At 33.4% G+C, this 27552-nt stretch overlaps 1 protein-coding gene across 1 annotated transcript in view; it reads left to right on the top strand.

Moving 5' to 3' along the window:
- Pde8 (phosphodiesterase 8) overlaps positions 1–27552 on the top strand; it is a 460289-nt gene that overhangs the window by 264949 nt on the left and 167788 nt on the right. Inside the window, exons 6-7 of the mRNA XM_085943675.1 lie at positions 12364–12429; positions 14436–14623. Coding sequence (XP_085799801.1) covers positions 12364–12429; positions 14436–14623 — 254 coding nt within the window. The remainder of the gene's footprint in view (positions 1–12363; positions 12430–14435; positions 14624–27552) is intronic.

Here is a 27552-nt window from a genome sequence, read left to right as displayed (position 1 = left end):
TAGTGTATATCTAAAAATGGTATTTTACTTGCGGCCCGCCGCTCATTTTGAATTCTTGAATTTGGCCCTCCATCCAAAAAGTTTGCCCCCCCTGCTTTAAACTGAGACGTCGGTACCAGGGATTCCAATCCCGGGATCCCGAGCTATTTTCAATACCTATGAATCCCGGGATTGGTAAACATAATCCCTAAACTTTCGGGATTGATTTTTTTTTCAATTTTTATGTAAAATAAAATAAAAACGAAAATATAACAGAAAAAATACTTTTAATAACAAATAACTACATAGTTTGAATGAAATTTGATTAATGCCCATGTGTAAGTTGCCGATTCATTTAATTTTTTCACAAAAAAAAAATAATTAAAATGAGAAAGATTGGGGAAAAAAATACTTCGCACTTTTAACAAAGTAATTCCACCACGATCTCATGCGTTTTACGGCAGTTTCATATTTCGCTGACTAATTAGATTTTTGAAACGGAAAGGCCAACACCATGATTTGTTTTACTATTTTAAATCTTGATAACCAATTCATTAAGTCTTTACTATCAGAAACAACAATCTCGTATTAAATTCACATTATTATTTATATAACAATATTATTTACTGTAATATTAAATCGAAATATTAAACTTATGTATTTCCAAGATTGAACGTACACAATATTAACAATAAATGTCTTAAATGGTATAAATTATACTAGATTTATTTTTGAGCGATTTTATGAATGTTATTTGTAAAAAATATAATTTTTTTTATATTAACCATAGAAAAAAATGCCAATACCGGGATTGTCAAATTGTAATCTTAAAATCCCTGGATCAGAATTTTGGCTCGGGATTGGATTCCCTAGTCGGTACTTTCTAACGAAGTGTTTGCATCGTCCGCTCAACAGAAAGCCACCACTGCTTTCAAAAGTTGTAATGATAGATAGTTATTATTACTAGTACTAAGCAACCCATGGCCTGCCTATCCACATGGAAGTCACTCTATGCATATTATTACTTGTGAACTTAAATGTGTGATATATTTTTACATACCTTAATAATAAAATTTATAAATTGCTAAGCAAAGTATTCTAACCTGTTTTTTATGATAAAAATTCCGATTACCGATTATAATAATTATATGTGTTTGGTCGTTATCAAAATAAGTAATCATTATAGTGTAAGTGCATTCATAAGATGCTCCTTATCTAGCGAATACGAGGAAAATTTTCATCGGAAAATTAAGCGGTTACCTCGGATTAAGTGTTTAATTATTAAATACACATTATAATAATTATTTTACTTGTTCAGATATGATAAAAGTAATATTTAATTCAGAGAAATATGCAGGATTTAAAATACAGTAGTTTATCACTCGAGCAATTGGTTACATTTCAGTTTATCACAGGACACTTCTTCGTAAACCGTTGTACTTGAAACGTGTGTTCGTATAACATTTGATCATTTAAAAATGACAAGTTGTTCGTTGAACATTTCACCGTGGAGTATATTGTACGTATGTTATGAAATGTGGCGCTAGTTTGCAAACAGTTAATATTCAAAATGTCCTTCAATACTGTAAATAAAAATAATAATATTTTCTTAGGTATATAAAAGCAAGTCAAATGTTTCTCCTACACATAAATTTTGCGTGTAGAAAATGGACTACATAGTTGAATTGAAACTTCTTGTAAGTAGGTATTATTGAAAATACAAATATGGTAATATCTACTATAATTTAAAAATAAATTCCATCATCATCATCAGCCTGATTCTCTCCACTGCCGGATAAGGCCTCTCCAAGTTGATTTCACTTCTTTCGGTCCTGTGCATTGTGTTTCCATTTAATGTCGCAGAACTTAACCATTTCATCGATCCAGTGGCCTCTAGGTCTCTTGAGTACCACTGGACGACTAGATTTGTCCAGCGAATGTCTCTTCTTTTAGTGCTGTGTCCATCCTCCCGAGTATTGTCCTTTAGCGTTATGCCCAGCATGCACCTCTCCATACCATGCTGTGCTACTCAAACTTTCTGGATCTTTCTTTTACTTAGGGTCCATGCTTATAATCATAATAAAATACCAAATTTATATAGTGCACTTTTTGTTTGCTGTTTAATTTAAATAAAAATATTTATTTATTTATTATAATATTAGAAAAATGATAATAATAGACATGCGTTTAATAATTGACGTAAAAATAATTACTTAATAATTACAAATTTTATTTTGAACGATGATTACTCGTGTAGTGTAATTTTTTCTGAAAATTAAGTGATTCTGGAACCATAAAAATGCCTAATCGAAACAACAGCTCCAGTGGCAGTGCTGCTTCGCACGCTGGATCATCACTGCCTCACATGGACAGCAGTAACGTCGAAAAACCTGGATGCTTCACACGCCTCCGCAAGATGTTCAGGGATACGACCGGCTACAGCCTGCACCATAGAAACTCTAGCATACCTCCAAGGCCGTCGCGATACCCCGTCGACTCTCTCGAGGATGCCGCGTTCCGCAGGAAGATATCCAACCCGCCTGCCTACGAGGAGTTCTTCAACACTGAAGAAGACTTCTCGAAGATGCAGTTAGATTACGTAGACAACATGGGGTATTTTTCGTCTGAAGAAGACGATACCAGCTGCAGTAGTAACAGACATCATATCTATAAAGGGTTTATGCCTGAAAATAGACGAGTTTCGGTGAAACCGAGTATGTTTTTGGATAAGATTCAGGAAGAGGAGGGTTCTTCAACTTCGTCTGTATCTGAGAGGTATTTTCAACCACCGTCTGAGCCGCAGACGCCAAAGACTAGTGTGATAATAACTGAGGTAAATCTTTAAAATTACTATTTTTATATTCACCCTTTACAAAATAAAATTTCATGTGTATACGTTTAGTTAAAATGTTTACTGTCTTTTCTTTGTACCCAACAAAAATTCGGCCAAAGGAATTATAAATTATGGTTCTTTCCAATAATTTCTTCAGTTTTCACCGAATCTGAGCTTCCAGTGTCTACGTCTTTACAGATCGGCGGACAACATTTAAATTAAGAAATCATTCGAAATATAAACTACATACTTACTTACTTTGTATTATTTTTTAATGCCTTTAGGTAAGAACATATTTGTTCAAAAAATGTTTTTTATTAAAAATCTAGCAATTCAAAATTATTCATAATCATTAAAAAGTAATCAATAAAATACAAACCGTAATTATTTTACAATATATTTATAAGTTATCGAATTAATTCATAACTCTCTCGATCAATCTAAATGTAATTTTTTTTATTAATAAATGTCATATCTCAAGGTCGATCCACTGCTCTATGAAGGCCTCACCCAGCTCTCTCCACTTTTCTCGGTCCCTAGTTATTTTCTGTCACGTACATCCACCGAACTTTATGAGTTCGTCTATCCAGCGGGTTTTAGGGCTTCCCTGGGGACGTTTAGTGCCCTTTGGGTACCACTGTATGACATAATTTGTCCAGCGGTTGTCCACTCGTCGAGCGACATGTCCAGCCCATTGCAATTTTATCTGTATAGCCACCTCTATGACATCGCAAAATCTTGTCATACATTCATACATAAATATACGTGCGTAATCATTTGTTTGAAACTAAACACGTTAAATGTAGTTTGGTCAGTCCACATCGTAAAAATTTTTGATCTTAATCAAAACAACATTTCGCCAAAGTATACGTCGCTACTTCCGATGAAACACTTAAAGATTTCCTGAAAAATGGCTATGGTAGGTTATTCTGTTAGTATATTATTTGCATGTTTTGCGTCCACGGTGGATCATAAAAAATAGTTATTTTTAGAAAGGTTTTTTAAATATTTTTTTCACTTTATTTACAACTTTTAAGCAGTTTTTCTACAATATTTATTTGTATACGAGTAGATGTATGTCGGTCTGGAGTCTGGAGAAGGCTTTATTGATAATTTAAAACTTCAACCGCGAACGTTTACCGAGCAATTCATTTAATTTAAAATTCAACTACGATTTCAAAAGCGATTTGTTCCGGGTCTCTATATTTTTACTGATGAAAAGTGTAATGTAAATAAAATTGGAAATGTTTACCCTGGATTTCAACTTCTAGCTCGGATTATCAGCAAACATTAATTAGCCGACGATTGAGACTCTTGTATGATTTAAAAAAAAAAGAAAAAACTAAATGTTTCAAATGAGCAATTATTATTTGCAATAATCCGTGTTGTATATAGTGGTAAACAAACAAGAAGACGTGATTGTGTGAACCTAATAAATTAATGTAAACAATATTTTACAATACTGTAAATATTATGCTCGGTGTTTTATAACCAGCTGAAACCATTCGAGTTATAAAGTGGGTCAATCTACATTTAGAACTCTATAAATTAAGTAAGAATTGAACCCGCGGAATCGCTTAGGTATTATAATATCACGATAAAACTAAGAATATTTGAAGAATGTATAAAATTTACACGTAAGGATATTTTTTTAACATTTTAAAATCTATATTATTTAAAAAAAGAAAGAAAAAAAGTCGGTTTATGTGAAGCCACTCGGAAACCGCGTTAATTTTTATGGCCGATTTTGGCAAAATTCATGAATTCAATTATGATAACCTAACAAATAATCCAGTACATCGGCTTTTTTCAAAAATTTGTTTGCCGCTAGATTCCTGTAAACTGATAAGAACTGAAATGAACACCACCGAATATATTGCACTTTAAAAAAACTTACTATTCTATGATGTCACTTTTTAATAATTAACTATTTTTTTTATTCAACGAATAATTCACAAGATTTAATAATGTTCAATAATGCTACGTATTCATTATCATAATAATCAGCCGTGGTCAATCCACTGCTGGGTGAAGGCCTCGCCTAGCTCTCTCCACTCTTCTCGGACCCTAGTTCTTTGCTGCCACTGCATTTTCCTTAAAAATGATGTGTCTTTCTACACAGTATTATTGCCTCAATTTTTTTTATCCGCTATATATATAACGAGTCTCTTCGGTGGTTGTCTTATATCTTTCAGCCCGTTTGTATATAGAAATTCTCCACGACTACAACACGTCGAATTTGTCGATGTGATTTTGTTTTCATTCAAAAAATACTGTTATCGCACGGTTTGACCAGACTTTATTAAAATACTTTATTTGATTCATTAATAGAAAATTGTATAAGCAGGTATTAAATATACACAAGTTAACGTATGAGATCTATAACAAGAGTCTCGTTATATTGGCTAGGTGCTCAATATATAGGTTGGCTGGATACTTAATAGATATTCTTTGCGATATATTCACATGGACAATGATGATGAGAACATATCCCTTATCAATAGATGTTACACAAAAGCATCGTAACTATCGATTCCATGGTACATCACAATTTATATTATTACTTCCCTAATCATTGTGGAAACATCCCTACTCTTTAAAATCACACAATAAATCTTATCTATAATCAGTACTTAATCTTAAAGGTATCCCTTATTTATTGATATAAAAACATCCCTTGCAATATAACATATTACTGTGGGAATTTGGTCAGATATTGACTTACATTGAATCATATTATATAATTATATTGATTTACATCTTATATCAAATACGATTTTATAACACCATGTTCCAGACGAGACGTTTTTATATGCGCGACTTTGATATGACATGGTCTGTCCAATTGAGTTGCCTCACTTTGGCGTGTAAAACGTGGAAAGGATTACTGTACAACACAATATTGTGATCATACTATTATGCATTTTACCACGTTTTTCTTAGCTCGTATTCTTGTTTGTCCGGTGGTTGTTTATCCAGTACAAATGTTTCAATCGATTTTTAACTAACTTCCCGACTAGCTAGACATTTAAAACTTTTAGAATATATCAGAACACGGTGCCAATACATTATTTTAATACTTTTAGCCATCTTTAAGTAGAATTGAATTCATTTTCAGTTCATTCTGTTTTGTATGAAAAGTTATTTCGGAAGAAATCCGTAATCCAATCCACTATTATTGGTTGCTAAAGGGGTGGTCCTAGCAACTAAATTATTAATATATACGTGCGTTACTGTGGAAATCAAAATGACATTTCAGTATTCTATATTTGTTTGTTCGTTGCAAAATTGGAAAAAAAAAAAATTTGTCCTAAATTATTAATACATACCTATAATTGTCAAGTTTATAATATGGTTCAACAGAAAATTTAAAAACGTGGTATTTAAAAGTTCCTTTTATCTTGTAATTATTTTATATTAATATTTAATACTGTCAAGTAATGAACTAATATAATAGCATGTAGTTTTTAAAAATACTACTGATTTTATACCGTCGAAAGAACGATAATATTATTTTTATAGCGCCTTGCTTCTACTAAATAAAATACTGCTTGCATGACATGTTATCTCTTTGGGCCAGAAATATACACACATTACGGCTGTATAGCCGTCATGTAAAATATTTTTTATTATTTGTGATTAACGCCTTGTCATTTTCATATATCAGATGAAAAATGAGCATAGTTTAAGCGAGCAAACTGTCTGTGTGTTTGAACGTCCCACGTAGCCGCGAAAACAACTTTCGCGCGCAAACGAAATTCGTTATTGGCTGCTGATGATGATGTTTTGAAAGGTTATCCGCGCGTCGCGTCCGTAGTTACTCGTTACGTGCATCGCTAATTGAACAAATGGCCCGCAAGCTTTTACACGTACCTATGACGCACGTGTAAGCTTAATTTTTTTTCAAATATGAATGACAAGACGTGAGCTATTCATTATATTATTATTATCGATTTCAATTATCATATATTATAAGAACAAAACTGTGATATGTCGAAATATACACATTTACTAAAAAATATATCTTGACTGCATACGTGAATCATAGTAGTATTGTTAACCTCGATTAAAAAACATGGTTGCCATTATTGGCTGAAAAACACATCGAATGCATATTCGTTAAGAAATATGGGTTGATAGCTTAATTTCTAAAGCTCTCGTCTAGAAAGCGTACAATGTAGATATATAACCCATTCGGTTTAAGGTTTTTAATGATTATTCCTAAGAGGTTTAATTTCCAAATAAATAAGTTGATAAAGGGGTTTTATGAAAGTGTTATAAGTCGTATTGTCCCGCTTCCTCATGGATGCTTTTTCAGCATCAAGGTTTTGAGGCGGGGCAAGGTTAAAGTCACCACCAATAGCCTTCTCACCTTTGAGGAGCATCCTGGATGCACCGCGTACTTGTATGTGCAGGTCAAGAGGAAGGGTTCCGATCAAGACAGGGAGCGCGTCCCTGGAAGTTGTGCAGTAGACCTTTGTGATAGATAACAATGCACTGCACAGCCCACTTAAAAGGATATTCCTAATTTTGGCACTTTTGTGGATACACTTACACCAAACACAAGCAGCGTAGGCAGCAATATCCATGAATATGGCATCGTAGGCACCCCATCCGTCACCAGCCATACGGCCGACTGGAAGGTCGTCCCAGCCTTATAGACCTGCGTCCTCGCATGGTGAACGAAATTCAACATAGTCCCCAATTTAACGCCGAGATGTCATTTCTATACATACGTTAAGCTCGCCGGTCACTAGTTAGAGTATATTTTGACGTTTTGAGAGGTTACGCGCGACTGTCGCTAGGTGCCTATGTGCGCGGTTCAAATATGAAACATCGGTGCGACATTCCTAGAAAGTTTGATTTACGGCTGTGCCGTAGACGATCTGGAGTTTAGATGTGTGAGCCGGCTAATACTCATGCAGGTGTTTGCTTTAGCCGGCTCTCACATCAAAACTCGTCTCGCCTTAAAACATGTCGAATACGTCGATGTGACGTCATCGTTATTTAACACAAATAACAAAACACACATTGCCAAATGGAGCTCCGCAGATTGTTCGAATGCGACTGATTCGTTTGAAGAAAACATCTGGCTGTTGCAATCGACAAGTTGTATCCTTCTCGGGCTCCGAACACTGGATCTCAGTTCTCGGAAGGTTTGTTCGGCACACGAGACGAGTTTTGATCTGAGAGGTGGCTTATGACTAGGGCCCGGATTTATATGCTAGTGCATGTTTTGTTGGGGTATATGCACAGCTATGAGAGTTGCACAGAAATCTGTTTTGAAAGACACAGAATCCAAAAATAAAATTTTATTGTGCATATAAATGCATATTTGAGACGTTAGAGCATATTTGAGACATTAGCGCATATTTCATAAATAAATGCATATTTTCCAGCATTTGAATGTATAATTTTTTTTTTTTTTTAATTATTTTATCGAAATATAACTAAGTTAGGAAGGAAGATAGTTTAGATGCACTTTCATTTTTAATACCATCTCCTAGCTGTGGATTTATCAGTGGAAAAGTGAAGTGATTATTTAAAGTTTGCCCAAGTGGACGTTAAGAGGTAGTTTTCCGCATATAAACAAAATACTAATGAAAAAAATAATGTAATTTTTTTTCGGGCAAAAAAAAGAAAATAGTATTTAGGAATAGTTAAGTGTGTCGTTTTTGTTTTTTAAGTAATGTTTGGTTTACATTGCATTTATTATTCAATTATTTGTAGGTACTTGTAAAAAAACTATTTTGAAAATTGTAATTGATTAACTGTATATTCTTTGTTTGTGTTTTTTGTTCTGATATCGTATTATGTTGAAAAATTATTAACTAGTTATTCGATTTTTTGTCAGTAATATTGGGTAAAGTGGGTATTTACAATTTTTTCCCACAAAAAATGTCAATTTTTAACTGCATATTTCTTCGGTTTTAGTGCATATTTTATTGATTTTAAGTGCATACGTGCATGCATATAACCATGTTTTTTGTTGCATACAAATCCGGGCCCTACTTATGACTGTGTTCGACTCTCGTTAGTTGAATTTGTTCAAATGCAAATACATACAAATATTCGATTATTATTTCTGTCGAAAGTTCGATAGCCCTCGCTGCTCACTTTATGTTTTCTTTTCACGTCTCGTGTTTTGGTGAGACTCCAATCCGTCAATCCGATCATTTATATTTGTTTCGAAAAGCTAAATAATCAACATAATAATATATTCTCTTTAATTTCGTAGCGATATATCAAGGAAACAGCATGGTATCATGAATATTTATTAATACGTGTGTATTCATTATTTATTAGCCGAGAATGGGTCATATGATGAATATGTATGTTGTACAGTGTTACCGGTTAACGTTCAAACGTGATATACAACCGTAGATTTTGGAGAACACTTTCTTTACTGAACACATCATAATAATTTAATTTATATATCACTTATGGAGTTACAAATTTGGTATTACGGATTAAATCAGCGAATTATTGTCCGCTCAGTAGTCCGATGCATGGCATTAGCTTCTCATCAAAGAGCATCGGGTTGGATTCACGTTGAAGTCACAATATATTATACTTATAATTAACTATTTCTTTTATTCAACGAATAATTCACAAGATTTAAGAATGTACCATTCTAATTATTGAACATACATAATTTTGAAAGACACTTTCTGAGAAAATATATTATAACCAATAGAAAAAATCTTTTTTGAAAAAAGTAAGCCACCCCGGCAGGGAATCGAATCCTACATCTCTCGGGTTTACGTCCCATCCGCGCATTACCTCTATGTTATGAATTAATAGGTATCTACTTTGATTTAATAAACAAAAATCAATTGCCAAAGTAGCTTGATTTAGAAGAGCGCTAATGAGTGGGTATTAAATGTGGCCAATAGTTAAAATTTGTCGCAATTAGTATGTCACCGCGTAGCATAAAGGTAATGCGCGGATATGGCGCAAACCCGGGAGATGCAGGGTTCGATTCCCTGCCGGGGTGGCTTATTTTGTTTAAAAAAAGATTTTTTCTATCGGTTTTAATATATTTTTTCAGAAAGTGTTTTTCAAAATTATGTATGTTCAATATTATACTTATGTAATTATCTAAAATAGGTACTGGGTGTTTTGAGATTGTTTTACTACTACACTAGGTTCTGTCATTGAACCTCATGGCCAGTCCTAATTTAAAAAAAAATATACTACTATATCCTACACTACTACCATATACTACTACTATCGGCTACTTTTTTAACATATTAGGTCCGTATTTTGGGTCCAAACACACACATTGAAAAACTAAATATAATTTTGAGGGTAACCGGATAAAATAGAAACAGAACGGTGACAAAACAAAACACCCAGTGGATGAATAAAATATTCGTTTCTGTCCTATCTATTTAATAATTAAATACGTATAAAACTTCAGTTTTTAAAAGAAATATATTTAAATATTTAATATAATATAATCACTGCGTGTTGGCCATTCGGCTCCGACTTGCTTATGTGGCGAATTGCAGAATGCCGATCACATCCTCTGGGAGTGTCCCATATGTCGGTTGAAAGGGTAGAACTTCTCAAGTCGGTTCGACCCTCAGTTGGACCGGTCGACCATTGCAACTTTGTGTCTATAAGGGAAAATTTCTCAGCCTTTTCAAAGTTTTTGGCATTTTACGGCGACCGAGAAGGTCTTTTCTAATCGAGAATTGACCGTAACACATTATATCGAAATAGGAATCACGCACACGAAAGTTGCTCCTGGGACACTTTCAGAACAACTTTGAAGAGCACTTAACGTTCGTTACGCCACGGTATAGGCTTGCATAAAGGGGTCTGGAGACGTGGCGTGTGGTGCAGGGAAAAGCAAATGTTGACCATTCGGCGTAAAAGCCCTAATTTATCTGCTTGATTTTGATAATCACGCACAACTCCACAAAATTATTAAACTCATTATTTCGTTTTACCTAGTCACTCAAGAATTTTTAACATATTAGATTGATTTAAACGAGATATATTTAGCTTGCCGGCAACACCGAGCTGAATTCCGTTTAATCGAGGTTTTCCAGCGATTAGGAATGTTTAAATTATATAATTTGATTTTTACAGCGTATAGAAAACCTGTGTTATTAAAAATCTATACAACATAATATAGAGATACGACAATTTCAATATTACTTGTTATATTTTTCGTGAAATTTCATAGTTTTGTTTATCGGTGTTCTGTTTCTTCATGTTCTGTTTATTCATGGAACCTTATTTTGGAATGACTCCGGGGCCCACTACGTTATAAGGCTATAACGGCTATACGCTTGGCCATCGTGAGCATTACATAATTATACTCGCGACTTAATTTTAGATTCACTTCATCATCATCATCATCATCAGCCTGAATCTATCCACTGCTGGATGAAGGCCTCTTCAAACTGCTTCCACTTCTCTAGGTCCTGTGCATTGCGTTGCCACGTACTTCTGCAGAACTTTATCATTTCATCGATCCAGCGGCCTCTAGGTCTACCTTGCGGACGTTTTGTACTTCTTGGATACCACTGGATGACTAGATTTGTCCAACGATTGTTTCTTCTTCCAGCTATGTGTCCAGCCCATCTCCATTTAAGGCTTTTAATAAACTCTATTACATCGCAAACTCTTGTCTGCTTCCTTATCCACTCATTCCTCTTTTTGTCCTTTCGCGTTATGCCCAGCATGCACCTGTCCATACCACGTTGTGCTACTCTAAGTTTCTGGATCTCTCTTTTACTTAGGGTCCATGTTTCACACGCATTGTGATCACGGGAAGCACACACTGGTTGAACACTTTGCGCTTTAGGCACAATGGAAGGTCACTTTTGAAGACATTATTCAGGCGGCCAAAAGCACCCCAGCCTAGCTTTACTCTGCGAACAATTTCATCAAATATACATCCATCTATAGACACTTGTTGTCCCAGTTATATGTAGCTTTTCACATGTTCGAGCTGAGTGCCATTGATGAGGATCTCTTTTTGGCCCGCAAAGCAGTTGAACATGACTTTCGTCTTTGACACTGGAGACTATTTAAGATTCACTTAAATAGTTAATTATATCAATTTATAAATCTGATAGTATTGACGATATTCTCTGTTTTTTTGCGAATATATCTGATTGTATTATTAATTATTATATACCTGGTCATGTAAAATGCGAAACATGTTCGACTTGTTCCGTAACCAAAACATTCACAATATAATGCAAACTGTAACCTGGTGAAGAATATACTGAGTCGATTATTTTACGTAGAGAGACAGCCAAATATACCAAATTATATACCCGGCATGTTTAAGTTCAGTCATAATAATAATATAATCAACTTACATGCCTTAGCGATGCATTATTATGATGGTGATAGCAGGTACCTAGATGACACACTATCGTAATTTTGATACTTTATCAATTTTGCTTTTGGCATAAATAATTAATATTGGTCTAAGTTTACTTGTAATGAGACGATGAATACAATATAACATACTGTTATCAGTGTTATCACATTTACTTAATAACGTATATTTTCTTTTATTTCAGAACCGAAACGCTGCAGGCGGCGGACTGATGGGAGGGATTACTGTACCCCAGCAGGACCCTCTGAGGGTAAGTAATCCACAACGAATAATTCAGACGATTTGAGAATGTACCATTCCTTATATTGAACATACATACTTTGAAAACACCTCAGATATACACCCACTAAAAAACATTTTTGAAAAAATACAACGCCCGACGTGACATAAGTCAGTAGATTTGCGCTAATGTGCTTTACCAATTAAGTCTTATCTAATTACGTCGGAAATAATAAGTTATGTTGAAATGCTCAAAAAAAATGCGTTCATTTTTGGCTATCAATTTTTGTGTTTTAAATCAATTTATCAATAATTATGTGCCCTAATTACTAACTGACGCCCTCATCACTCCAAATTTTAGTTAAATCGTACTTGCACTTTCTAATAATTTAATAAGCTATTTTTTATTTAACGGATAATACAGATTTGAGAATATAGCATTCTTTATATTATTGAACATACATAATTTAAAAATACCTGCGATGTAAATATACATACTTTAAGAAAAGTACATACATCATTTTCAAATTATGTATGTTAAATATTGCTCATATACCAGCTTGTCTAAGCTATCCATATGAATGGATATACTAAACAAAAATATATTTCATCGATTCTCTGTTCGATGATATTACCATTCCTCGTTTTTCCTGTCTCGACCAAACCATTATAATTTATGTATGCTATGGGCGACCCGACAAAAATAGTGCTCACTTTTTCGGTCGTATTTATTTGCTTTCGTTGAATTAAGAATATAATTACAGATGGTTGGTGCTGGTTAGATTTTTAATTTATTATGCCCTACCTAAATTAAGCTATAATATATATAAAATATTATTCTACCTTTAAAAAAATATATAAGATATATAATGATTATTGATAATAAATCCAGTTCCATGATGCCCTTGTGTATTTAGTGCTCCACTGGGCTCTAACCTAAACACACTCAATAAAACAACAGAAGAGGTGAACATACGACTCATAGCTGCTAATAAGTGCTTCTACGCCTGTAAGGGTCTACTGAGTTCGAAAATCCTAAGCAAGAATAGCAAACTGCTTATCTACAAAACAGTTATTCGACCAGTAGCTACCTATGGCTGTGAGACATGGTGCCTCACTCAAAGGGAAGAACATAAACTGGCCATATTCGAAAGAAAGATCATCAGGAGAATTTTCGGGCCCACATTGGAAAATGGAAGTTACAGGATAAAAATGAACCACGAGTTAGAAGAGTTAATAAAACATGAAACGGTGGTGAAATTCTGTCGATCCCAAAGACTAAGGTGGGATGGACACGTTGAGAGAATTCCTAAGCACAGGAAGCCAAAAATCATGACCAAGTGGATCCCACAGTGGATACGGTCTAGGGGCAGACCAAAGAAGAGGTGGGCTGACTGTATCGAAGAGGACTGGAGAAAGATGGGGAGGGCTGGAGACTGGAGAGGAGCAGCTAGGGAAAGGAGCGTGTGGAGGACAATTGTAGAGGAGGCCAAATCCCGCCCCGGGATGTAGTGCCGAGAAAGAAGAAAAAGAAGAATATAATGATTATTTATTAATTATGGGTTGGTTTACGCAGGGCTTAATTGATTTTTAAAAAACTAACCAACACTATCTGCAGTTTGTAGTCTTAAATCATGAAAACAAATACGTATTACTGACAAAGTTTAGTGTACACTATGTATGTCGGATCTTAAGAGCATACCTCACCCTTCGTCACTGGTAGGTACGGGGTGGTTTTAGTAGTGTACCTATTATATTTTATTGTACAAAATCTAACTGAGTAATTTATTGATATTATTTTGTATGAACATATTTCCGAAGCGTTACATTTCGCTAAGTAACATATTATGAACCTTTCAGCATGTGCTGCATAAAATAAGTAACACTTGCAAACACTGATGTAAATAATGTGTAAAGTTGAGCATTGCAATTCAACGCATTCAAGTAAAACGGCGTAGTACTGTTTGTTATGAGAATACGTTACATCACGAATTTCGTCTTATTCTAACATTTAAAGATATATATTTGTGTTTTTAGGTGTTGTGCGCCATGTTCCCTGATAGGGACCGCGTGTGCGACGCACTCACGGAGGGCTGCTCTAGACTCGGTCTGGAGGCCTCGTCGGTGAGGGCGGAAGACGCGCTGGATGCCTGCACCTCACGAAAACCATCCATAGTCGTTCTGGATAGTCGGTCGGCGCGTCTGGACGCTGAGAACCTGTGCAGGTACCAAGTTTAATTTAATCAGTATTTCAATAGTGTTGTTCTATGGCTTTATAATATGTTCTCAATTTATATGAATATCACTGAGTATTTTTTTTAGCTTAGCCGCGGTGGATTGAAATCGCATAAAATTACCGAAATTCATTCACCAAAGTATCAGGTCAGTATGATGTGGAAGGAGATTGTATATTGTGAGGCAAACGAACTTGAAAAAATAAAGGCAAATAATTTTAAATATAGAACATCCAAAACAAGTGACATAAATTATCTTGGCTTGATTTTCATAACTTTATAAGTTTTTCAACTGTATGAGAAAGAGTTTCTTACGTCTATAAATAGAAAATATATTTTCTACAATCTTCATATAGTTAGTAGGTTTTACTTTTTCTGCGTACTTTAAGACGTTTTAGCAATATTTAATTTGCGCTTTAATGGTTATTTTTAAGTTTTACGTCTGCCATGGGTTAAAATTAATAAATATTATATTTTCTGGGAGGGACGGGAAGCGATAAAAATGCATATCGGAAAAATGAACGACCCTTTCCAAATGCATTGTACTACAGCGCAGACCGTATAATGGTCTGGAATATTCAGTTGAATCATTTATAACAACCCACAATAAAATTAATAGTCCAGTCATATTAGATTTTACCTGGAAATAATTCACATAAAGAGGATAATGCACTGCGTATCAGTAGCGAAGGGTGACTTTTGGAAAGAGGTAGGCTGTGAAGATCTGATAAAAAAGTACCTTTGTCAGGTATACTTACGAGAAATAAATAAATAAATAAATAAATAAATAAATAAATAAAAAGATAATACGATATTACTACGAGTACCAATAAACAAGCATATTTTATTTTATTGTGTTCCGCCAACAGATTTTGAGGTAAACAAATATATCTCCATTATGAGCGTTAAAAATAATGGTAATTATAAAATATATACATAGTATAATAGAACATGAGAAAATATGCTTGATTTGATAAATAAATAAATTTGATTTTTTTCCATTCGCGAATGCCAGAAGTTGAAAGTAACAAAAATCACAAATTTGTCTCTCCTGTAAAGTTGTCATTTGGATATACCGTAGTTTACCTCTGGTATCCAGATGCTTCGTACGAATAAGCTCCGAAGTTTAAACAATTGCAACATGGACTTACCATTGTTTACCGCTGTATTCGGATTATAAGTTTCATCAAAAGAATTGTATGTTTTCTTAAAACTCTAATAGTTATGGAGATACAATAACATTTTTAATTTTTAACTTTTATAATAAGAGTAATATGAGTTACAGCTGTTTACCACGTATGCAGGATAAGTAATGAAGTAACAATATAACAATAACTCCATTTCACGATTTTTGGAGTTACAATAGTTTATCTCTGGTATACAGAAATTTAATCCTGTATATACTCGTATATATATATTCTTATAAAATAAAATGAAAAAATTTCACTCCTCTGAATCTGACGCTTTAATAAAACCATTTTTTTCATTCCGTATAAAAGCTCTCGGTGTCTGGTAACTCGACAGAAGTTTTCCTTTAAATTTTCTTTCATCTGCGTTCAGTTCACTGGTGCATCTTCCACTGGCAATCTATGGAGGCGGAACCAGAAAAAAATAACTTCTCGCTGCAGAGCGTCGTTCCCTATTCGCTAATTTTGCGTTCGTCTGTGAATAGTTTTGATTGCAGATTACATCGTATTTCACTGGTGCACGCGGTTTGCATTGATTATACGTTGGCTAGGGGTTCGAATTTTGTTGCAACGTATAAAATACACAATATTATATTAATTTTCAATCAGTATATTATTGTGTTCTGCTTGTTTTTAAGTTAATTGTTAATCAATTTACGGCTACTTATATAATATATCGCATATATTTTTATTCAATTTTGAAAACCAATTTAAACTAAGAAATTAAAAATTGTGCTGTCATGCGTCACTATATTCACATGTTTTTTTTATAATGTTCTCCCATTCTATCTTAATTTTACTATGTATATATAAGCTGATCAAACATGGCGATAGTTCCTCTTAAGCTTCTTCTAAAACAAACATCGTGACATCTATTCTTATTTTTTATGATACCGTAGAATATAATTCCGTGTTTTCAAGATAAAAAAGACAAGCATAGTATAGTAAAAAAATATGTGTATCCATATCATTAAAAAAACAGCATAGTATAATTGAGATAAGAAAGGAGAAAAATAAATATCATAGGCCCTGGATTTATGAACTGCTGTATTAATACATTTCCAAACTTATTCCATTCTTCTCGGTCCTATGCTTTATGTTGCTATATACTTTCAGCGGCCCCTAGAGTCTAGATCCACCATTATGACATTTTCTTGTCCACTAATTGTCTGTTTTTCGAGCTCCACTTATAGCGAACTATATTATATTATCACATAGTATGTACTTTTGTTTAAACTCTTATTTATATTCTAATTAAAATACATCACAGTACTTAATCAACATAATTAAATCACAATCAGGACTGCTTTCGTCTGTACTGTATACACTGAGCAGACTAAACAAATCATTATCATTATGAAACTATGTCAATGAAGTATTATGGTGTTTTATTTAAATTATTACAATCTTTAAAATGTATTTATTACTTGTATATACCTACATGCCACATGTGAAAATTATTTTACGATAAATATTTTGATTATAATTATAATGATCAAATCATAACTTCATCGGCTACCATTGTAATGGTTTTGAAACATTTGTTAAATGTTTTTATTCTCATATTTTATAGAACTCACTATAATATGAGCAAAATATTTGCCGTAGAATATTGACTTAAAAACACCTATAAAAAATCATATTTGAAAAAAATACGAAACTTGATGGGATTTGAACCCGTATAATCATTGGTGTCGCCCCAACTTGAAAACACATCAAGTTATGTATGTTCAATATATGGAATGTTACATTCTCAGAATCTTATGAACTATTCATTGAATAAAAGAAATGGTTTACTAAAAATTGTTAGAAAGTTCAGAGAGCCGGGATTCGGTTAGTAATTGAGGTAATTAATATTCCTTGATTTAATACACAAAATCCGATAGTTAATAACAAAGCATTTCATGTATGACCTACTAGTGTACATTGTCGTGATTAGATAGGAGGCTCGTAGCATAATTGGTTAATGCACAGATTGGCGCGACACCAATGGTTATGCGGGTTCAAATCCCGTCGATTTTCGTATTTTTTTTTTGAAATATAATATTTCCTGGTGTGTATGTATATCAAGTTATGTATTCTCAAAATCTTGTGAATTATTCATTGAATAAAAGAAATGGTTTATTAAAAATAATAATATAACCTCTATCTATCAATAATTGTCAATTATTATTATTAAAGTGATAGTTATGTAAGACAAAACAGTTGTAAATGTCTATCTCTTTATTTACAATATAATTCATTAAGTTTTCTTTCCTATTGCCACCCCTACTGAGATGCTACGGCACGTCTACGAGTCTCAGATTCACTACGGCGTAGAATCTTCTAGTCGCGTTCATTACTCAAACTAAGTTAGCGCCGTCTGAAAGGCATTTCAAGTTTTCATGAAAGCGACCTCGACGCTTTCTTGTGGAGGCTCTTGCTTCATGAAAAAGCCTTTCAATGCTCCTTGATCAATAACGTTGTTTTGTTTCCGCTACCGCATGTTTTACTCAGCAATAGTGTTTTATAATAATTATGTTTTCCTATCTATTGAGACGGAGTATCTTTACAATTAATTACCTTTATTATGTATATATTATTCATCTAAGGTTTTGTATTTACAATATAATATTTTATTACGTTTTTAATGAACAATCTGTATTAATATATCCGATGGGCGAACGGTAACGTGTCGGTATATAAAATCTTGTGTCTCGGATTCGAATCGCTGGTCCTGTGTCTTTCGACGCCTTGATACTGAAAAAATACAATGAGGAAGCGGGCAATATGCTAAACAACGCTGGATATAGCGTTGAAGACCAGGCAGTGAAAGTGGGATGCCTCTAACAAGGGCAGACACACATATTTGTATTTTTTTTCAAATATCAAATGGTGAATGGAGATAACCGGTTTGACTCCTGAGAGTCCTGAGACTACTATACCAGTCAGTTTTTGACTCTGCTCATTGGGGATCAGCTGCCAAGCTCTTCGAGCTTTGGACTCGACATCCGACCAACATGTCCATGTGGCGAAGAACTACAGAGTGCAAACGACATGTTCAAGTCGGTATTAGTTCATCGGGCCGTCCAACAAAGTCACCACAAAGACCAATTTTGTTCTTCGAAGATCTCTTCACATACTATATGACAACATCTTCTTGGCTACGTGTTAAAACTAACATGCTCCTCCCATTTTTAACCGCACTTTCATTATAAACTAACAAGCTCCTCCCATTTAGTCGACAACAGCGCCTCCCTTCGCGTAGCCAAGAAGATGTTGTCGTACAATAGTTTTGTATATCCGTATTGTTTTAGTTTTTTTTTTTTTTTACTATATATTTAATAATTAATTAGAATCATTTATTTTTGTTAGCTCACCATGCCCCCTCTCTCCCATAGAAACTTTTTATTAGAAAGTCTCATAATGAAGTATCGTAGGGCTTCGTTATAGCTCGATTAAGACTGAGTGTGGTGCGGGGTGGATTGTTGTGGAGGGTCTACGTTTGTGTTATCTTTGACGCAGATAATGAACCTATTCGATTGAAGTAGTGGCTAACATTCATTTCTCGTACAAAAATATGCTAATAAAACTCTTCTTAAGACAGTCAAGACCCATATCAGATTATAGAACCATTAATGCATCTATACTAATAATACGATTAGAGTGTCTGTCCGTTTATTCGGTTATAACTCAAATATTGATCCTTTAGTATTAATGATGCCCTGACGTGGTTAATAATTGAATCGATATCTTGATTGGTAAATCACACCGCCCTTTTTTGTGTATTCCTTGCCACGTAGTGTATTTATTACATACGGTTCCGTCAGTAAGCTTCTAAATATGTAGATTTACGTATATGCGTAAAAATGATTTCATTGAGATAAAAATATTGATGTGCACATAAAACCCCAAACAGTTAGTATGTGGTCGCATTTTTACTATCGCTGCACGTTGTTTGTATGCAGCAATGTGATATCGGAGATGCCACCGTAGGCAATGCGTTACATTTTCAAACCTAAATTCCGATAAAAAGCTTGTCACTATACAATTTAATTCTTTTCGTAAAAAGTTTCACCTTACCGATTCAAAAATAAAAGCTCGTTCGATATTTACGAATAAAACGCTACGCGGGAAAAAAAGACATCGTAATGGAATATCATTATTCGGAAATGAGAGACGATGTGTGTAATACGTTCCCAAACTTTACGCGTGGCTTCACACTGCGGGAGATATTGTTTGGGAATCTTTTTCTCTCACATTATTTTTATTATTTATGTTTGTTTATGTATTTTCATAGGCTGTAATTCGAGTGGCAGAATGCCTTTTTTATATATCGAAAGCTATAAAAATAAAAGCGAACTCACGAAAACTGATATACGAATGGTTAACGAATATTTTTCTCATGTTTGAGGATCCGCCTATCTTGACAAGATATATCAGCCATTGTATGGCGTTTTATATTTAATCAGGAATTGAATGTAGATATTGTAATACCGATATTTTATAACCGATATCTCAGTATTTTTCGATACCGAAATACCGGTTTTAAAAATCAGACACAAAAATTGACAGTGGAAATAAAATATGTTAATTAACATAAAAGACCTAACATGATGTATTTTTTTTATCGGATTACGCAATGTCTGGTTTACTTCCGTCGCCTTTCATCGTTCTAGGTAACCAGCAGTGACACACGCTATAAAATATTAATATTTTAAAGAGATTTTTACTCATATTATATTTATCGGTAGATACTTCTATTTTTTCAATTATTTTACGAATACCGGTATTGATATTTTCATTCGGTATTGTAATCCCTAATTGAATGCCAACAAGAGCACCGAAGCAATCATAAAAGTATGCAGAGAAGTGTCAGTACTTAACAATTAATATTAATTAAGGTTCAGAAAAGTCCACTAATTAAATCAGATTGTCGGAAAATAATTGATTAATTATTACAAAAACCCTTCTCTTCACGGCGTACAGTAGAGTAAAATGAATAAATTTAATTAACCGAAATGGGGTAATTTAACATCACGACAATGCGCGCATTTCTGAAGTCTGACTGCAAAAATTACCAGTCAAAATGTTCAGGAGTTAAAAAACTTGGTAGTTCTATCACGTCCTTCATATTCTACGATTATTATGTATAATATGTAGGTATATGGGACACACATTATAAGGTAAATTACTTAATATTAGTAGACGATGTAAAAAAAGACCTTATTCGAATATGATACCTACTGTTTGATGCTATTTATCGAGCGATATACCTCTTTGGTAGGATTACAACAATGATGATGCATTTTTTATACATTATTGCCTACGATGGCCAATTAGTGACGAGTCAGATTTAATAATAATATTGTCGATCAGGGGTCTGAAAAAAAAATACCACTTGTTTTTTATTAATGTGTGTTTGCACCCAGAGTTTCGACTAAGGGGCTGAGCAAGTGGCTGACATCCTCTTTCAGTAAAAACAAAAATCTGTTAATACAACCACCAAGAGAAGGCCAATATGATCTTAGGTTCAAACTTATTATTTAGTCTTTAATGAAAAAAATGAGAAATACATATAATTATGAGATTTAAACGATGTCACGACTCTAACATGATTGAAAACTAAGCATTAATTTGATTATTTTATTAATGGTTAGCAATAGTTTGTGTTGTACAAATTAATAGTACCCACTATTTTATATCAATTTACTTGCACGTATGTTAGGTTAAGTACCTACTTACCTAATTAGGTTATTGTATTATTATGTTATATTAATCTACATCTACATACTACTTAATATGTGACAAATTTAATGAAAATAGTGATAAATTTAATAGGATCAAACTATAAATAGATAATATTAATTATTTTTTTTAGATATTTATCAAACTGAGTAATAAATAAAAATATGATCAACAAATTAAATAAGACTATGTTTTAGAAACATCAGCTTCATCAGAAAGATCAGCTTCATTAAAGAATATCAATATGTTCAGATCTCTGATCAAAAAAAGTATCAAATATTTGCATATCTTATATTTCGTGATTTTAAAAATTGACATTGATAATATTTTGGGGAATATAATATAAACTCGATCAGCTCTCCCGGATCGGCTCAAAAATATGTTTATTTCTCGGGGGACGCGTCGCGAAGTTTCCAAACTCCATTTGCAATATTCTCTGGGCGGATAGTACTAACGCTGTTGCTTTTAAAATTTTCTTGTAGGTAGACACAATGTAAGATGTTTCGTTAAAATTTATGGCGAGATATTCGCTCGCGGTTTTCAGAAATGAACTTTGAAAAAGTTTAAAATGATGCGATGTAGGTGATTGTGGCAAATTGCGATCGCGGCGTTTGGTTCTATAATCTGTATATACGTATTTATTTTGCAAATAAATGAACTCATGTTAATTTTACAACGTTTTTCTTAGCTCGTATTCTTATTTGTCCGGTGGTTCTTTGTCCGGTACAAATCTTGCAAGCGATTTTTAACCAGCTTCCCGACTAGCTAGACATTTGAAACTTTTAGAATATATCAGAACACGATGCCAATGCATTTTTCAAATACTTTTAGCCATCTTTAAGTAGAATTGAATTCATTTTCAGTTAATTCTGTTTTGTATGAAAAGTTATTTCGACACCATTATTGGTTGCTAGGGGTCTGGGGTCCTAGCAACTAAATTATTAATATATACGTGCGTTACTATGGAAATCAATATGACATTTCAGTATTATTTCTATCAAGTACAGCTTATCATATCTCTCTAGACTAGCTCAAATCGCTTAAGCTAGTCATTTCAAGTTTATATGATTCAACAGAAAATTTAAAAACGCGGTATATAAAAAGTTCTTTTTATCTTGTAATTATTTCAAATTATTTTCTTCTACAATCAACAATTAAACTATGTATGTAACAAAACTCTCGCCGGGTCTTATTGACTGACGGATCTGAATACTTGCTTTTTCCTCCACCACCCGCCACGTCTCCATACCTGTTATGCAGGCGTATACCGTGGCGTAACGAACGATAGGCACTGTTAAAATTTGTGTCGAAAGTGTTCCAGGAGCAACTTCCCAAGACCTTGGTTGGCGTGCACTAGAGTGTGCGTGATCCCCACTTCCATATAATGTATTACGGTCAATTCTCGATGAGAAAAGACCTTCTCGCTCGCCGTATAATGCCGCAAACTTTTTAAAAGCTGAGAAATTTTCCCTCGTAGATACCAAGTCGCAATGGCCGACCGGTCCAACTGAGGGTCGGACCGACTTGAGAAGCTCTTCCCTTTCAACCGACATATGGGGACACTCCCAGAGGATGTGATCGGCATCCTGTAATTCGCCACATAAGCAAGATCTAAATACTCAGCCTAATAGAGAGAAATAGGTGCACACGGCTATACTGTCTAACTATAAATCATAACATCAGCAATCAGCAGACTCTAGCAGTGATTCCCAACCGGGTTACGCGGAGCCCTGGGGTTACCAGTACAAATCTTGCAATCGATTTTAACTAACTTCCCGACTAGCTAGACATTTGAAACTTTTCATCATACATCAGAACATGATGCCAATGCAATCTTCTAATACTTTTATCCATCTTTAAGGTAAAATTGAATTCATTTTCAGTTAATTCTGTTTTGTATGAAAAGTTATTTCGGAAGAAAGCCGTAAAAAGTAAAATAATATTATTGGTTGCTAAGGCGATGGTCCTAGCAACTAAATTATTAATATATACGTGCGTTACTATGGAAATCAATATGAAATGTCAAAATGACATTTCAGTATTCTATCATAATTATTCAGTACCTATTGCTACCAAGTACAAACAAAAGTATTTATTAATACATAGAATTTTCAAGTTTATATGATTCAACAGAAAATTTAAAAACGCGGTACCTATATAAAAAATTCTTTTTATCTTGTAATTATTTAATACTAGCTGAGCCAGCTGGCTCTCGCCAGTCTGTCTCGCTAGGTCTTGCTGACAGCTTGGCGTCCTAATGAAATGATATTGGATTTTAATAAAATTGTGAAGTATGCAGAGACGGCGCCGTTTGGCATGTCGCTGATTTGTTACTTTTACAATTTGCAAGTCGTTACTGTCGATATAAATTTAGCGTCATATGTATAGTCTATTATGGATTTTGGCCTTCAGGATGTCATCTGATACCATCCCAGGCTGCTAGACCTAGCATAATACCTGACAATTTGATTGCGATTGAATATAATGTAATAGAAGAAGGTTAGCCATATAAAAAATAAATTTAAACTATTAAGTTATTTTGTTTCATTGTCTAAAAAAATGGTTGCAGCCATAGAATAATATTTAAAAAAAAAAAAAAAATTGAATTAAAATTTTAGCGATAATATGTTTCACGCTGCGGGACGTTCATATCGAAACAAATGTTGATAAAAGAAGAAACATATAGATCTGAGAGGAAGTAATTATTAGGTTGGAAAAGAATTCGTCCAGCAGTGTATTGATATAAACTGATTATGATAATGGCATTATAAATAGGTAGATTATGTATATTATATAGCGATTATTCATAGGACCAAAAAGAGTAGAATCGGCTTAGAGAAGCCTTCATCCAGCAGTGGATTGACCTGGTCTAATGATGATAACGATGAAATGAATATATTATATTGAAATATTTGATAAATGCAGCAATGTATATATGAAACAGGAATGGAATTAGTTTTGAGAGGCCTTCATCGAGCAGTGGATTGATCCTGGTTCATGATAATAATGACGATATAAATGGGTAGGTAAATTTTACCAATTTTAATAGATATAGCAGTTCATATGACCAATAGGATTATTGATACAACCTTCATCCAGTAGTGGAATGCGAATAAGCATAGTGATACATATTAATTCTTCTATATAACCACGCGAATGGAAATAATGGATAATACGACGTAGACGACTCATAGTGTGATTAGGGTATGAAATTATCATAATTCACTATTTTATTTGCTTATACGCACGCATGCATTTTACTAATATTATGTAATAAAATATTTACAATATAAAATGAAATAATATTATATACGTTGTGTAATAATTACATATAGTAAATGTCATTTTTAATAATTTACCTCCCTAAAAATAATTATGTTTACGTTGTCTTTGAATATAAAAGTTCGAATAAAAATATTTTAGTCTATGTTTGTTATTGTGAATTATTGTAAAGCTGATAAAATAAATGACAGTCGGATAAATGTCAAAAAATGCAATTAATAAGATTCTGCGGTACAGTTCTGTTATGAGGTATTCAGAGGAAAACACATTTTGAAAATAGCCGATATGTTAGGTTTGGTTAGGTTAACCTAACAAATAATCCAGTATATCAGCTATTTTCAAAATGTGTTTTTCGCTGTATTCCTCATAACCGAACTGTACCAGTATGGACATAATAGGTTAACCGAGTGGCTAACATCCATTTATCGTAAACATAAAAAAATCTGTAGTAAATGTGCCGCAGAGGTGGACATGAGATTTTACAACTTTCTTTTTAGACCAAACCAAAACTAACCTGGAGAGTGAAAATAGTTAGTTTTAACACCACATTTCATAATTGGGGAAAGAGAATAATTGACCTCAATACTTATAATAAATAAATTTACTTCAGTGGGTCCAATTTCAAACAGTTTGAAAAATGTAACACTGATCGGTACTATCAAACATAATTGAAAAACGTGAGCAGAATAGTGCATAATACTATTATTTTAAATAACTTAATAATTTGAAAGTCAAGACAACGTACCTATCACAAAATATGTTATATATGAAATCCATTACAATTTAAATTCAAATACCATCGTTATACATTAATATATACATATCTACGTACTCACCGTAATTACTATATTACCAGATAAATAGAATTAGGTTGGAGAGAACTTCATCTAACAGTAGATTGATCGAGGATGATGGTGATTATAATAATGATTTGAATAGGTACCTAGGTAAATATTATCACAAATTTGATAACATAATTTGTGTACGAAAGGAATGGAATTACTTTGCTTGAACAGTTTGATGAAGGTTTGGATTGATTCAGGTTTTTGAAACCCACAATGACTGAGTGGCTAACATGTCGGCTTATAATGTCGTGGACCTGACAAATACATAATATATTGTTTTTCACGGTCTAAAAATATAATATCAGATATGAATGTGACCGTAAATAATATACGTCAAGTGTTGCACTAAAATAATGTCATAATGACCAGAAAACCAGAATGATGTTTTAAATCAGGAGCATATGCACTTACCTGTCGTATAACTTCATCAACAGTAGATACACAATAGGTATTTTCTTCACAACTTAAATTAGAATGGTGACGGTGACACATCATAAACATACAGCTGTCAGATTGATGTGACATGGTATACTTCGCCGGTAATATGAATCTAATATTATAATTTTATATTATATAATAACAACTTCAAACGATTGAATGTATTATTAGGATAAGTATAGTGTTTTAATATAATATAGGTACACATGTATTAGGTAGTTTTATTTAACCTCTACTGAAAGCGTAATATTATGTTAATTAAGATCGCACCAAATCGCTTGATTGAGAATAATATCCGGATTAAAAATTCACTAAAACATAAACAATTCGCCAAATCACTTGATTGAGAGTAGTATTCGTTTCGAAAAGTCACCAAAACCTAAATAAACATCTCTTGTTTCTAATACAAAGGCATTATTTATCATATTGTCATTACGATTGACGGAGTAGCCACCATTTTGAAATATAATATTTTCAGTGTTGCAAACACATCGAAAAAATAAATTCCCTAATTAATATGTGTTGTAAAAAAAGTCACGTGCCGATCGAAAATCTATTGTAAAACAGTCAAAATAACCCTAAAAAACCCTAAAAGACAACGAAATTTATCAAATTCCATACTTTTATACTTGAATAAAGAACGTTTCTCTACTGAATTTTTCATTTAAACCTATTGGACATGACGAATAAGTCACATAATCGCTCGCAAAAACGGGCACAGCTGTAGGATAATAATATATAGGAGATAATAGCGTATATATTGAATTAGAGAAAATTCTACATGGAAACATATTTTTTCTAACAGCTATATGAAGGAACAAAAGTTGACTATTAATGATATATGACTAAGTATATTATTAACAACTACAGTAATATATTCTTTATTACCTACTAATTATTGCTTACTGACGTTACCGGTAGTGAAATATCCAGTTTATAGGCAGGCCGTGCGTTGCTTATAAAGAGTTATTAATAGGGCGATAGATTAAGAAAACTTACTTTTTGATGTCAGATTATGTGAAGATTAGGAAATTGTCTAATTCTATTTATTTATTTACCACCCTGGACTATAATGTGTGTCATCCAAGTAGGGGTTTTGCGAGATTTACAATAATGTGTGAGGGGTGCCATCCAAAAGGCGTTATCCCAATCACTGTCTCTTCTTTACCAGTTTATACCAAAAATTCGTCGGAGAAATCTAATTTCAAAACTAAAAACATTCGTTAGCTTAAGTCAGATACCATTTTTATAATATTGTCACATTCATATAGGGGCTTAAATAGTACGCACGCGTTAAACAACCATAATTTGATAGTAATGAGATTACATTTTCAAAATTAGAAGCATTAGAAATTTTGAATCATACTTAACATATTTGAAAACAGTTCGGAGGAGGCTAGACAGGTATTACAATGATTACTGGAAAAGATCTGCCTCCCAG

Source organism: Rhyacophila brunnea, unplaced genomic scaffold, assembly GCF_057557595.1.
Source record: "Rhyacophila brunnea isolate RB1 unplaced genomic scaffold, BYU_Rbru_1.0 scaffold_16, whole genome shotgun sequence".
Taxonomy (NCBI): Eukaryota; Metazoa; Arthropoda; class Insecta; order Trichoptera; family Rhyacophilidae; genus Rhyacophila; species Rhyacophila brunnea.
Note: the sequence above shows the minus strand (reverse complement) of the source record. Positions and strands in the feature narration are given on the sequence as shown.